The sequence below is a fragment of the Colius striatus genome, chromosome 12, assembly GCF_028858725.1.
Source record: "Colius striatus isolate bColStr4 chromosome 12, bColStr4.1.hap1, whole genome shotgun sequence".
Taxonomy (NCBI): Eukaryota; Metazoa; Chordata; class Aves; order Coliiformes; family Coliidae; genus Colius; species Colius striatus.
In genome coordinates, this window is record NC_084770.1 from 12,322,052 (window position 1) to 12,337,489 (window position 15,438).

Below are 15,438 nucleotides of genomic sequence, written 5' to 3' on the forward strand. Positions count from 1 at the left end.
CTTTTCTGTTCTTGGGACTTCTTGGATGCAGAAGCTTCTTTGGCAGGCAATGCAAGCAGTGATCCAAAAATAGGTAGCCCATCATGGCACTTGATAGTGAACAGCATCAGCTGCTTCGCCTGAACTACAGATTAGTGGTAAAGAGAGAAACTGGGAGAGCAGCTCTGCTGAAAAGGGCTTGAACCCACATCAGTAGTGTGCCCTGGCAGCCAAGGCAGGTGCCAGCAGCCCACCCTATACCAACGGGAACACAGCTGAGAGATTGAGGAAGGGGATTATTCCCCTTTGCACAATCTCTTCTCTGGGGATATGAAGCAGTTTCCCTCATCTTTCAAGACACAATGGGATAAATCTGTTTTACTGAGACATCTTGCCATTCTAAAATTAGTTTTCTTTACCTACCATGCTATGATTCTTTAGAATTTAGAATCAAGCCATGCAGGCATTTGCCTATGATGGAGAATCAAAAAGTTGGTATGTGCCTTGAATATTCTTGCACCGTTTTGTGCTGCATTGGTCTAGCAATTTAAGTGAGTTCAATGAGAGAAATTTATATGCAAAGAGAAGAGTTCTCTAAATCTTCCAATAAAATGAATGGAAATGACAGCAGTCTCTGTTGCAGCTGCAGATCACTTCAGAGGACTCTGCTTAAACTGGCTGAAAATTACAGGCCTTAATTACTTCTACTTTTGAAAGCTGAAACCCTTTTAAGAAAAGTTTTTCTGGCATCTTATTTTGTCTTAGAATTTTTAGTGAAGAGGTATTTACCTGTTTTTATAAGCTGTTATATATCTTATGTTTATCTCTGTCCAAGCAGGTAGCTGGTCATTCCTAATTTCTTCCAGAATAAGTAGTTAACATGACTTGACAGCAGTCAAGCAGAGAGATGCCATAATTCCATGTACAGGATTCTCTAGTGAGGGCAGTTGTCACAGGTATTAACTAAATAACATCCTAAAAACTGACTAGAAGTTGAAAGATTAAGTAGAAATAGGAATATGAAATGCAAAAGACAGAAAAATATTCTACTCCCATCCCACATGTGGAATTTGAAAAATGAATACTAATTGGTGAGTGACCACAGCAATTTAGGTTCATGCTAATGTTTATAGTCATGTTATATAATTCATCTTCTGCTTGACTATGTTCTTGCAAGTTTTCAATAATATGTGCCTACAAAATGCATTTTGTACCAAAAGCTCATGGTGCAGTTTATAAACAGGTTAATTTAGCCTTGAACTTATGAAATTTATGGACAAAGCAGAAGATAAGATGCTGTTTGATATCAGATGCTTGTTTTGCTAAGACATTCTATCAGCTAAATTTGATACTGGTTTTGACAGCTGTGAGATGCCTGCTTTTGAGATAATACAGATACTGCATGTTCATGACAGCATAAACAAGAAGTGTAGCAAGAAGCTACTAATTAGTTAAGATTGAGAAGGATTTCACCTGCATATTGTTTATTTGTTATGGATTCACAAAGCAATCCTTGTTAAAACAGTGTCAGCTTCAAGTCACAAAACATGTATGTTCCTCCTATCATTGTTTTTCACTGTCATACTTAAGACAAATGTTTCTCTATGAAACTAACTCAGTGGCTGTTTGCCTCTTCTCTAGCAGCATTGATCTCTTAGGACTTTTATCTCTTGCAAAAGTGCAAGTAATGTACAAGAGAAGTTACATTAGGTAGGCAGAGTGGACAACTTTACAACAAATTACTTTGAATGTTGAATTATTAGTAATGGGGGGAGACAGTACAGTACTAGCTTTATATAGCTATACATTACTTCGGTTATCCTTGTTATTGTCTTTATGTAGCTTGTTATTGCTACATTCATTATTTGTTACAATTACTGTTCTTGTTCTTAGTTTCTTGACTTTTGCCTTTCACAAGTTATTTTTCAGTAATCTTGCACTCGACTGGTGCCTTCACACTAATGGTTTTGAGGTTTTATCCTTCTGTCCTGAAGCAGACTATTTCTGATTAAAATCCAGTTTTGATGTAATAGTGCTGATGTCTGGATGTTTAATATCTGTAACTCCTAAATAAGGCTTTTAATTGTTCTTTCAAGAGCCTTAAATTTCTTTAAAATGCAACCATCCTCCTTGTCAGTCTGGCCTCAAAAATAGCATCTTGCATCTGTACTGGATCTGAATGTACTAATATTTTCAGCTTAACAGGTCCTCTCATATCCATATACCTCTTGTAACAGATACATTGTGTCCATTAGGTACCCAGTGTTTAGATTTTCTTTATTTAATACTAAAGGCGACTTTGCTTTGCTTATTCCGATTCAAGGGACAGATACACAAACCACTTCTACTCCATTGCTTTGCTTGTGTCAACCCTTTCTTCTCTCTATACGTATCTCTTACCTCCCTTTTCTCCATCGTGTTAAAGATCTTGTCTTTCAGTGCTCCAAAAGAGAACCTTTGTTCCCTCCCCTGTTCTTTCTTATACCTGTACATATTCTCAGGCTACCTCAAACATCTTAAAATCAATCTTTAAAAAGCTCCTTTGCTGTATCGTTTACCCCAGAAATGATCATAAATGGCCATTTTTGTGGTGGTTGATATTATCTTATTGTGTCCTTTGTGCTGTTGTGTTTTGGTAATACCTGGCTTTGTCCTCTCTTGTGTTTTAGTGGTAAGCTTTTTATCATGGTAAGCTTTTGTCTTTTCCACATCCAATCACATTTTATGCTTTAAGTAAAGTTTTTCAGAACTGTTACCCAATCTGGAACTAGGAGCAAAAAAATTACCTACTTCCAGGGAATTACTTTTTAACTTTCTGTGAGGGAAGATTTTGTAAAATCCCACTTCTAATTTAATTTGCTTGTTTTCCAAGGGGAAAAAAAAGTAATAGCAGTAATTTTAGCTTTTAATAATTCTCAAATAAAATTGGGCAATTGCAGGTAGTTGTAGTGGTTTTGCCTGGGCCAGGTTTTTGGTAGTGGGGGAGCTACAGGGGTGTTTTTTTTTCTTTCTTTTTTTTTTTTTAATCAAAGATCTGCCAGAATCTTCTCCTGTAGCTGACAGGGCTAATGCCCATCAAATCTAAGATGGACCTGCTGATGAAGGCCTGGCCAATTAGTGATTGAGGTAATGCCTCTGTGAATAATGTATTTGAGAAGGGTAGAAGTTGCTGGGTAGTGCTAAATGGCAGCAACAACAGGGAGGGAGAATGTGAAAGTATCTCTGCAGACACCAAGGTCAGTGGAGGATGAGGGGGAGGAGGTGCTCAGGCCCTGAAAGAAAGACTCCACTGTGAACTGCAGTGAAGACCATGGTGAGGCAGCTATGCCCCTGCAGTCCATGGAGGACCCCACACTGGAGCAGGTGGGTGCCTGAAGGAGGCTGTGACTCTGGGAAGCTCTTCCTGGAGCAAGATCCTGGCAGGACCTGGGGGCCTGTTGGAGATACAGACACCCACGCCAGAGCAGGTTTGCTGTCAGGACTTGTGATCCTGTGAGGGACTCGCACAGGAGCAGTCAGTGCCTGAAGGACTGTTCTCCCATGGATGACCCATGTTGGGGCAGGGTGTGAGGAGCTGCCCCTGTGGGAGGCCCATCCCGGAACTGCAGCCCATGGGAAGGACCCGCACTGGAGAAGATCATGAAGGACTGTCTCCCTTGGGGAGGAACCCCACACTGTAGCAGTGGGAAGTGTGAGGAGGCCTCCCTCTGACAATAAGCAGAGGCAAAATCCATCTGTAACAAATGGACCGTAACCCCATCCCCTGCACCGCTGGGGAGGAAAGGAAGAGGGAGGAGTGGGGGAAGGTGGCTGTAAGTTCTGGTTTAATTTCTCATTTCCTCGCTCTGTTCTGATTGTTAACAAATCAAACCTTTTATCCCCAAGCTGAGTCTCTCTTGTCCATGACATTAATTGCTGAGTGATCTCCTTGTCCTTATCTTGACTCACAAACCTCTCATAATATTTCTCTCCCCTGTCCAGTTTCGGAAGGGGAGTTGATAGAGTGACCTGGTGGGCATCTGGTACACAGCCAGGGCTAAACCACCACAGTTATCCAATATAAATACTGTAATCAAAGATATTATAGCTCTTTCTATTCTTGCTTTTAGGAGGCCTACCTATTTGATTGTTTGTCATTAAAATGATGCAGGTGTAAACAGATGCAAAGTAAAGATCAGGATAACATACAATACCATCTAGTAATGTTTTTTATGCTGTTATGGTCATATCACTTAAAGATATTAAGAAATCTAGATTATATTTGTTTTGTGTTACATAGTATCAGCAAAACAGCTTTCCAAAGAGCACATCTGCACCTTTCAATAAGTTCTTAAAGTAATATGACTCTCAGTGCAATGTTGTCTTCTTGGCCAAAGCCATTTATGAAATTTACTGGCAAATTCAAGTTAAGCACTCCTCTACAGAGCTTGCTCATTTTTCATTTGTTGAGGCTTTGTTTAAGTGTATGACTTTCCCCTCCAGAACAGCAGGGATATTTTCCTTTTGCTGCTAGGCAGTAGGCAGCATGCATATGCACTCTTCTGCCGCTTTTCTGAACGGCATGTTGTTTGCCACAGAGATTGAGCTACCACACCTATGCATGTAGCTGAAGCTGTCAAATAGATGACACAGATGATTTCTGCCTTGTGTGGGTTTCTTTTTTTCCCTAATAGTGGTACTTAATATCCTGTCTCTTTGACTATGACAGTGGAAAACCAGACACTGTCACATTTATATCTTGTTCTATATGCAATCCAAGATACCACTTCAGTTTTCAAGTTCACGCTTTATATATTTTCCCCCATGTTTTCATACTTACACTCTTTTGCCTCTCAGAATTGATAATTGCTGAGGAAAGGAACAATCTGCTTTGAAGTAATTAACTCCTTGACATGGTCTTCTGTGCAACCAACCAGTCATTCTCCTAAAAGCAAAAGCTTCAAGTACAGACTCAGGTAATACAAAAACACCTGCTTACCTGATAAAGGGCATTTGTAATGCTGTAGCACACACCAAAAGTGTGTGGCCTAGATGTTTAGTTAACTAGACATATCTTTGAGAGAGCACACCAATTTTTTGTTGAAATTTATAGATCCATATTTGTTTATTTGAAAGAAATGCTTAGGCAGAGAAGGAAATTGGAAAAGTAAGCTTAGACTGAGACATAATCTGCTTCTGCTGTAAGAGAAGACAGTGAAAATCCCAACACTTTTATCTGTGAAGCTGAAATCTAGTGAGGATAATATTACTGAGCAGGAATAAACTGAAAAATTGAATGTAGACAACATGTTCTCTGCCATATGCAGCTTGAAATTTATAGAAATAAGTCATTTACTTCCTGGATACAAAAATAGCTCTTCTCCAGATGTTGTAATTCCTTCAAGTTCCATAGTCAAATACTTGTTCTAATAGCTGTCATACTAAGCTATTTCATTTGAATTGCTGAAACATCTATGTAAGTTATAAGACAAATATTAAAGATAATTCTGACGTCATTTAAGATTCTGCACTTTGCACTTGCTCTGTTTCATTGACTAGAAATTATTGTCTGTATGAACGACACATCAAATAACTTTTGAATTTCCACTGCAATTGTAGTCACATTAGGTCATTATTTAAAAGCCCAAGTCATGGCTTAAGAATTAGAGGGGAAGAACGTAAAATGGCAAAACCTATGCTCTTAATTAGTTTGTTGTACCTACATCATAGTATTTAAACACCTTAAGCTACAGCTGTGTTAGCTGCAATGTTTGTGGTGCTACTTTCTGAGAGACTTTTCTAATAAACTCTTTAGGAGTTGATTCAACCTAGCTCTAACTATGCAAGATTTTACCTGGTGTAGTTTTATTTGCTTAAAGATGGGTCTTTCCATAGCACATTTTTTTCCATTTAATGGAGTACTGTAGCATTTGCTGTAGTGTCACAGCATGGTGATAAACATGAGAGCATGAGAAGCACATCTTTGCTGAAAAGAAATGTTTAATTTCAAATAGTGTGTACAATTTTTTTTTGCCAGAAGGTCCAGTAAGTAGCTATTGAGACCATTTTTCTGGCAGCTTTTCATGACAGATATTTATTAAATAGCTGATAGTCATTTGGTTTGTGAATCATCTGTGTAGAGGTATGGATTAGTTTTATTCCATTGTTCTAAAAACATTAAATGCACATAGAATGATAAAAGTTCTGTGAGGCAAACAAATTGGTGAAGACGTGGGAAATTCTGCTACTCTGAAATTGCCTGCCACTGATAAAACAGGCATCAGGGACTTTCACAGCACATTGTTTTTGTGCTCCCCAATATAGGAATTTAACCTCTATTTTATGTATTTTGTCTTAAAAGATGATTTACAATCCCCAAGACTTTGATGCCCACATGGAAAAATGTTTCTGTACCCAGGCTGTCAGCTCTCTCTTGATACTAGTTGTATCAAACTCTCTCTAGTTGTACCACAGATCCCCTGAACAGCAGACTGGAAATAACAAAATATGCTTTCACTGTCTAGAGCGGTAAACAAATCAGCATGATGATCACCAGTTTCCTATCTCAAAGTCAGCAAACAAAAAGAAAACACACAAGCTTCAAACAGCTTAATGAAGAGGAGAAAAGTAAAATAAATACAAATGCATGAGCTGGGGAGGAAAACAGATAAATCCATGCATGTTTGCAAGGAGTAGAGTGTTTGCCAGTCTATGTCAAGATAAAAGAAAAATAGCAATTATTCAGCATGCAGCTTCTGAAGTGAGCATTCTTAGTGAAGTCCGTGGGGTGCTGACATATTGAAATGTATCTGTCAATATTTTGATAAATTGAGGCGTGGATCATTCAAACAGTTACATTAAGAGAATTTGCTGGGATACATGCTTGGAAAAATAGTTAGATACACATAGAAAACACTTTAAATAAGTACATTTTAAGCCTTGTGAAATACTATGTTAAACAGTAATAGCTTCAGTGACTGAGGTAAGGATTTTTAAAAGGGTACATTGGAAGGGAAACTCCTGACATGCCTTAAAGCAGACATAAGCCAAGGGAGACGTGAGAAAAACTTTAGTTCTGAATTTTGCAAACCAGTATTATAAAGACATGATTGCAAAACATGAAACAGCAAAGAACACAGTACAGAGTTCAGAAAAGGCTCAGCACAGTAAATGTCTCATCTAAATTAACTCCTACATGCTAATAAAAAAATTTGTAACAAGTAGTGGATTTAAAGGAATTTGTCAATATTTAGGAAAAAAAAATCATTGTTATTATGAGAGACACTTAAAGCATATAAATTTCTCATCAGAAATCACAGATTTTTATTCCTCACTAAAAGTTTAACCAGAACAGATAAAAAAATCTCTGCAAAATCTCCTTCAAGCCACTAGAGGATGAGTACTTCTCCATCAAAATAAATAGTTAAGCTGTAATGTAGCTTATCTAAGCCACACTAATAAGCTATTAGACTGGTAATACAATTCAAATTCTAGGAAGTGTAAATGAGGCAGACAGCTTGAGTCCTTACTGAATGCCAAGATTAGTAACTTATTTATGGAAAGCTGACTATAAAATTATTTAAACTATGTGTATTGGAACATTAAAATGCATAAAAGATACATCATTTTGGAAAATCACTAGCTAATTAGGTAAGCATAATATTTTCTGTTGTATAGTTAAATATTTCCTTATGAAAATGGCAATTATAATGCAAATATTGCTTATATGTTCTGTAAAATGCTAAGGAAACTCATGTGGTAGATATGTCCAGTCTGACTCAGAACAAAGCATTATGTTCTTCTCTGTGGGTTGCATTGGTTGACTGGCTTAAAGTTGTTCTGCAAATACTATGCTACTGCATCAACAGAAGTCATTATCTGATCTAGCTGTCAGGCTTTAAATGATCTTTTTACAATATTTGTCTATATTGTTTGACTACTCGAGCCCCTCAAATATAGACTAGAATTCCACCAGAACTGTTGAACTCTTGAGAGGTACCAAGCACAAATAAAAAACAGAGGCACTACATAACCAGCCTGTTTAGGCATCCTCCTTGTTACAAAGGTCAGTGTGACGGTCAACACAATGAGCACCAGCCAGGAGAGGAGCCTGAGTAAAAAGAAAGAGAGGTCAGGAGAGACAGCAGAACATCTTTTCAGGTTGGTTTTGATTTGTTCTACAGGATTTTTAGAGAACTGGCCAAAGCTAGTTATTAACATCTCTTTGCCAACCTGTGTGGAATGGTGAAGACCGAGGACACTAGACAAGGACTGTCATGGTTTAACCCCAGTTGCCAACTCAGTACCCACAGCTGCTCAGTCTCTCCCCACCAGTGGGATGGGGGAGAGAATCAAAAGGGTAAAAGTGACAATCTGTGAGTTCATGTATGATACCTGGTAGCAGTCAGTGAAGATGATGACAAATTGATCTGGTAAGTACAGCACGGCCTTTTTTAAATCTCGGCACGGGGATGGCTCTGATGAACAAACATTGGTGGAGAAGATAGTTTTAACATAATTGAAATGCATGTAACTAGGGTTGTTCTTGGTTTGTCTTACCACCGCGGCTCTAGGCTGTCGCTGACAGAGGAGGGAGGCACAGCAGCCGTTTGAAGGTAGGGGTTGTTCCAGAGCCGTGGCAGCAGAGGGAGCCGGTGCGGCACCGAATGGGCTGGGGAGCGGGACCGAAGGTCCTGGGGGAGCAGAGGCAGGTTCCTGCAGCCTGGATGCGGCGAGCGAGTGTCGCCTGCAGGGTCCTACAAACCTTAACTTTGCGTTCAATTAGCAACACCAGCCATTTCTGCTCGTGCTACAGGTTTCAGCCGTACGTGAAGTGAGGATGTTGCTGCCAGCAACCATCCTGCATTCTGTGATGCAGATGTGAGAGGCAGTAGAGAGATGGAAACACTTTTGCAGAAGCAAATGAACAGAAGGCCAGAGAATGTGGATTATCCTTTTGTTGTCCATTAAATGATTTACAAGCTGTCATCGCCTAATCAGAGGCAGTAAACAAATCCCCCAAAGCCTAGCCCATTATAAACCGATTAACAAATCAGCTGTACATGTTTTCTCACCTGAGACCACCCCCATATTCTTTTTGCAATATGAGAAAGGACGGGATTAACTTTTATAGTATCTCTCTCTACCTTGGTCTTAAAAGAACTTTAACTAGCAGCAGCTTCCACTCCTCTACCTGTCAGCGAGAAGCAAACTGCATCTGTCCAGAGGGAGTTTCTCCGCGAAGCTGCCTGTCTAACCCGGGCCAGGATCCAGGGGCTAAGACCCAGCATTGTATCCCATTTTAAACGGGCCTTATGTGTTCCTAGGGCCCGGCCCCCTCTCGTGGTGCTGGGAGCAGCATTGTGCGCCTCGCGAGGTCTCAGCCCGGGCACGCCGCGCTCCCGCCCGCCCGGGGCCGGGGCGCGCTGCGGGCGGCTGCCCCCTGCCGGGCGGCCGGCGGCCGGCCCCTCCCCGCCCAAGCCCCGCCCGCACGTTGCCCGGGGAACGGGGGTAGGGAGCAGCCGGGCGGCCGCTGCCTCCATCCCCTCCTCTCGCTGCCGGTGCCCGCAGCGGAGCGGCACCCGCACCCGCACCCGGACGCCCCGCCGCCATGCCCCGAGCCGCCCCTCTTCTTCTTCTGCTGGTGCTTCTCGCCCTGGCCCAGCGCCGCGTCTGCCTTCCCGGGCCGGCTACCGCCGCGCCCCCCGACCGGGACCCCTGCCTCAGCCAGCCCTGCCGCAACAACGGCACCTGCTCGCCCGTGCCGGCGCGGGGGTCCGGCGCGCCCCGCCGCCTGCAGCTGCTCCTGTCCCCGACGCCGGCCGGCTACAGCTGCGCTTGCCCCGCGGGGGTCAGCGGCGCCTCCTGCCAGGTACGGGCGCGCCCCCTCGGCGCCTCCTTCTCGCCCCGCGTCCTTGTGCCCGTCCCTGCCCTTGCGTGTCCTCGCGCGCTCTGCGCTGGCTCTCTCCCGGCCCCGCTCCGCCTCACCCCGTTCCCGGCTGCGGTGCGGCGCCTCTGCCCCCCTCCCCGCCTGGCTCCGCTGCCAGCCGTGCCGGTGCCCCTTCCCCTGTGCGGCCGTGTGCAGTTAGCGGGCCCCGGCCGGCCTCGGCAGCCCGGGGGCTCTCCCAGGGGCTGGCGGCGCCTCACACCGGCCGATGTCTCAGGGGGTACCGGTTCCGCGGGTCCGGGCTTGGAGCCGCGCCGCGGGCTGGTTCCCGAGCCGGGCGCCAAACGGGCCGGCCGCGCGTGGTGAGCTCGCTTCGAGGTGAAGGAGGATGGTGCTGAACCTTCCAGGTTAATCTTAGTAGTACAGCCGCCCTCCACGGCCTCGCAATTTATTTGGTGTGTGCTTGCTTTCAGGTGAACAGGATAGTCCCGGGGGGTGAGTGCTGGAATGCTAACCATCGAATCGTGTCTCCTGTGGTCCTCTTCCTAGGCTAGGAGTGCTGGTTCCCACGTTTCAGATGCTTCTTGGGTTGATTTTGAATTCTGAAGCGTCAGAGCACTCAGAGTAGGCAAAATCATTTAAAACACAGAGAGATATTATGCGTTGTCTTTCTAATATGCTCGGTCATTTGGGGATTTAATGTAACAATATCATTTAATTATTGCCACGTGAAGATTTTTTAAAAAAATCTAAAGTTAAGGGTGAAAATTTTTTGTTGTCATGTTCAGAAATTCACAAAAACTTAACCTTCCGTGTCTTCAGGTATGGAAAAGCAATCTCAGTGACAAAGAGGTTTGTTTCCTGCATATGTGTATGATAGGTTACTTTCTGTGCCAGCAATGTGTAAAGGCTGTATGGATTGGCTACCATTTCTTTATCAGTGCTTTCTGATTTAAATGAATTTGACATAGAAGCAAATGAATTAAAGTAAATTCAGTCTGATTTTTAGTTGTGGGGCTTTTTTATGTTCCTTGCTCATGTGTCTGAACTATACTGTTGAGTAGATGAAAGGGATAATAGATTTACTGAAGACAGTGTGTAGGTGAGTATAAAGTCATTGTAAAGCAAGAACACTAGGCAGGGAGTTCTGTGCTTGCCTTGAAATGTCTCAACCGATTCATTGTAACAATGTAAGTGAAAATATTTACACTAATTCGATTTTGTGAAGTCGGAGAGATGAAAGTGGATTACACAGATTTCTCTTTAGCTAATTTTAGCACTTGTCCTATTAAGAGTTTACTATGTTTCTCTTACTACCAAGAGAAAAAGAGAGCACTGCGTTTTTGCTTCTGGTTGTTGCTGTTAGACTTCAGCGTCTGAGATCCACGACTAAAAGATTAATGACCTTTTTAAAGACTTAGTAAAATGTGACACTTGCTGGAATCACACCTCCTGTGAGGTGTTTTTCCTGGGAAATTCGATTTAATTGTTTTTCTAATATAAGAGGAAGGCAATATTTTCATAGCAGTTATGCTTTTTATTAACTAATAAGAGCAGGTTTACAGCATCATACATATTATTCCTTTTTATAAAATACCAAATAATAACCTTGTAAGGGAAACAAATTATTGCCGTTTCTAGCTATCATGTCAACAGCTGAATTATGGATGCCAGTTATCTACGAAAAGTTAATATGGTTTTGAAATGTGACTTTAATTACCTACAGAGCCCGCAAGCTTTTTAAAGGGGTAATAGAAACATAATATATCCATAGGTGAGGTTTGCTCATTTTATTGAAATGGGAAATAATTATGTATTGTGCAAATACATAAATTCTTGTGTTGCTCTGTCCTCACAGCTTAAGAGACATATACTGGCTTGAACTTCTACAAAGAAAGCTAAAAATAGTCATGTTTTCTAATTCGGTGATAATAAATAACTATAAGGACTTAAAAACAGCAATAAGGATTTTTTCCCTTAAGGGTTTTGAAAAAACTGTGGGCTAAATTGGATGATCATTGGGAAATATCTAGACAGGGTTTTTTCACCTTTCTTCTGAGGTTGTTGTTGAACGACTGGACTTGCAGAAGGGAAATATGAAAAGTAGGGGAAAAAAGAACAGGAATTAATAGGCTTAAATATGCAGATCATGGAAAGTAAGTTTGTGTTTTTGGAATTTGTGATGGAGCTGGAGATCTCTGGGAATGCCACTTCCCTCAAAATATGGAATTCTTTTCATGTGACTTCTCGTAGTGAAGGCAACATTTCACCAATTCTACTGAGATGTGTAGAGATGTATAGTGAAGAAGAAAATGTTTTAAATGTGCCTGCAAGGCAGTTGGGCATGGTGAAGTTGATAACGTAGAAGGATTGGTAAGTTGGAGACTGCTTACAAATTTTATTACTGAAGTTTTTACTATGACTGGTTTTGATGCACTTGGTGGTGCTGGTAGTAGCATGGAAAAGAATGGTGACACATACCTAAGAGATACTTCTAAATGTCCAGACCTTTCTTATCATCAAGTGACATACTGAAACTGGATTGATGCCAATTCCATGATCTTATAATTGCTTTAGTAAGTCATTATTTATTTAAGGACAGAACTGCAAGTCCTCTTAGTATATCCATTCCATGAATTATTCATGTGAATACGTTTCACCTTACTTAGGGTTTAAATATACTTTGTTTTGTAAACTTGAAGTTTGTTTTGTTATGGATCATTTGTTTTCATAGCAGGATGTTGCTCTAATTTAACTTTGTTTCTTTTCTCAGTTGTGAATTTTTTCACTGGTCCTCTTTACCATACTTCTAGTCTCTCTATCAAGAGCAAATAGAATGAATGTATTGAAGTATCTTAAAACTTTAGTCTGAGCAAAGACATTACAAGTATTCCCAAAGAAATAGTACAAAAACTATAGTGAATTCAAGTGCCTTCTTGCAGGAATTTGAAATTGGCCAATTCTCAGCTTTAACTGGAAAAAATATGATTAAATAAATTGAAATTAACAGAGTCATGCTTATTAAAGTCCTTGAACTTTACATTCCCTAATTTTTTACTTTTATTTTACTTTGAAAATCAATCTTTATCCTTTGTTTCTAGTCTATTGACTAATCTGTTATTTCTAACGATGTATAATAAAAAATATTGTTTTTCTTGATTGGGAGAGTTGTATGTAAAAATGGATTTGTACTAGTACCTTATGAAATAACTTTAGAGATATAAGGTACAAAATAACTAGATAGGAAATGAAAAAAATCATGATAGATTAAGCTTAAAAAAACCAGACTCTGAACTTAGATAATTGCATTTTATTGTGTGATGTTTATTTGGTCCCATGCTAATGCTAATTCCATTAACTGTTCTTCATGTGGTAGTTTTCTAACGTATTAATGTGTTTTAAAATACTGTAATACATACTTCATTTGTTTTGATTGCTTCTCTTCTTTTTCTTTGTGTTTTGGGTTTTATTTCTTTTCTCCTTTGATTGATAATTTTTCCTTGTTCTTTTAGATATTTTACAGGTTATATGTCATTTATCAAAGCTAGAAAATGAGCAGTGTCCAAGTACACTGAACCAGCATTCTGACTTTGCAGCACTTCTCTTCTATGTGGTCTGGTTAGTGGTGACTGGATGTTCCACTTCTGAGTGTGACGGAGTAGCCAGTGATGTAATAGCATTTTTGAGCTGGTAAAAAAAAGATCTCTCTGGGCTGTGAGATAATCTGTGGTGTTCACACTAATGACTCTCTTTCCATGCCTAGAGCAGAAAATATTTTTAAAATATAATTGTGGATAAGTTATTTAAAGTAGAATTTTAGAGAGGTGTAACCTGAGTTTCAAGGAAGGAAGGAACTGATGTTGTACAAACTAATACAGATGAACAGTAGATTATCTTTTACATTTTGCTCTGAGAATTAAGATTTTTTTCCCCCTCCTGAATTTCTACCTGATTATGTTTTTCTTCATCCTCTCCCTTTTTTGTACTTTTGAATACCACTTGAGTTTATTCTTGTCTTTGATCATAGTATTAGAATGTTTGTTGACTACACCACAGTGATTTCAGTTTTTTCCTCTATGTCCACTGGGTTTTTGTTTATTTTTCTTTGAGCTTAATTCTGTTTTCAGTAGTTTTCTGATAATGTGCTGTTTAATGCTAAATGCAGAAATCAAGGGAGTGCTACACAAAGAGGGATTACTGCTTCTTGATACACTGGCCTTATACTTCAGAGTATTTGGTACAAAATTTTGTCCAGGTTATTTCAGGTTGGACTGGACAGTGCTATGTAAAAGGACATCCCTTTAACTGCTAAACGTCCTTCGTGTCAGTATCTTGATTAATTTCTCATGAGATCCTACAGAGTGCTGACAGCTCTTCTGAAAGGTCTCTAAATAATCATATTTAAATGATTTTTTTTTCATTCTATACTAATTAATGAAGGGTATATACTTAGATTATGTGGTTAGTGTGATGTAAATGTTTTATTATGTGACTCCTGTTTACTCTTTTATCTTTAATAAGAGTAAATTGTATAGTTAGCAGATGCCCTGGAGTTTTCTTGTTTTATTTGGATGTAGTTTAGCTTGAGTTCTGAGGTACCATGTCATTTCCTGCTGACTAACTCACTCTTGCAGTGCTTTCAGGTTACAGAGTTTCAAAATTTACATTGATGCAAATAGTGTGTGTGCAAAGAGGCTGTGAGAACTCTTTTTACTTTTTCTTGGAGGAGGCTAAAGGGGAACTACCTGCCCTTCTTAGCAGTCTAACAGGGGGTCATAGAGAAAGTGGACCTAGACCTTTCTCAGACCTGGTCAGTAAAAGGATGAGAAGTGCCACACACATTACTGTAGGAGAAGTTCTAGTTAAATCTAAAAAATATATAAATTCCTCACAATTATGGTGGTCAAACATTGGAGAAGACACTGTAAACAGTTGTGGGGTCTCCATCCTTGGAGATTCAGGGCTTGAGTGGCAGCAACCTCAAGCACCTTGTCCTAGCATTAGCCTTGGCGTCAACAGGAGTTTGACCTCAGGTCCCTTCCGCTCTATGATTCTGTTTTGTGATTCTATATATACACACACTTGTTTATTTGTTTTTTTTTTTAAATGATTCCTAGGTTTTGCATTTGACTATTACTTTTGTCCTGTTCCTACCCAGCCCCCCACCCACCTTTGCTGGACTGTGAAATGATTTCCATATAATTATATGTTTTTCATCAAGTCTAGACTGTACCTGGAATCTGACAAAACTGAATGCAGTAGAAGGGGGAGTTTTAAGATAGCAATATTACCATTATATAAGATATCTGGAAAGTCTTTGGTATTAATTTCAAGTCAATTTAACAGCTCAGTCACTAATTAGTATGCTCACATTTCATAGTCATTGCTGAGTTTTTTGCTTCAAGTACCATTTGTATGTCATACAGGAGTGATGAATATCATTTGTTTTCTGTGGGTTTTTTTGTGATCTGTAAGTGAAGTCAGGTTCAGATACCTGATGAACTTTGGTCTCCGTGGTTGCAGTGGCACTGATGAAGTCCTGCAGTTTGGCAACGTGAGGTATCAAATATGGGGAATATTAGCACAGAATACAT

At 40.3% G+C, this 15,438-nt stretch overlaps 1 protein-coding gene across 1 annotated transcript in view; it reads left to right on the forward strand.

Annotated features, from left to right (window-relative positions):
- The first annotated feature begins 9,476 nt into the window (after positions 1–9,476).
- Positions 9,477–15,438, forward strand: part of DNER (delta/notch like EGF repeat containing) — a 122,279-nt gene continuing 116,317 nt past the window's right edge. Inside the window, exon 1 of the mRNA XM_062005721.1 lies at positions 9,477–9,829. Within this exon, the coding sequence (XP_061861705.1) occupies positions 9,569–9,829 (261 nt within the window). The 5' untranslated portion in view covers positions 9,477–9,568. The remainder of the gene's footprint in view (positions 9,830–15,438) is intronic.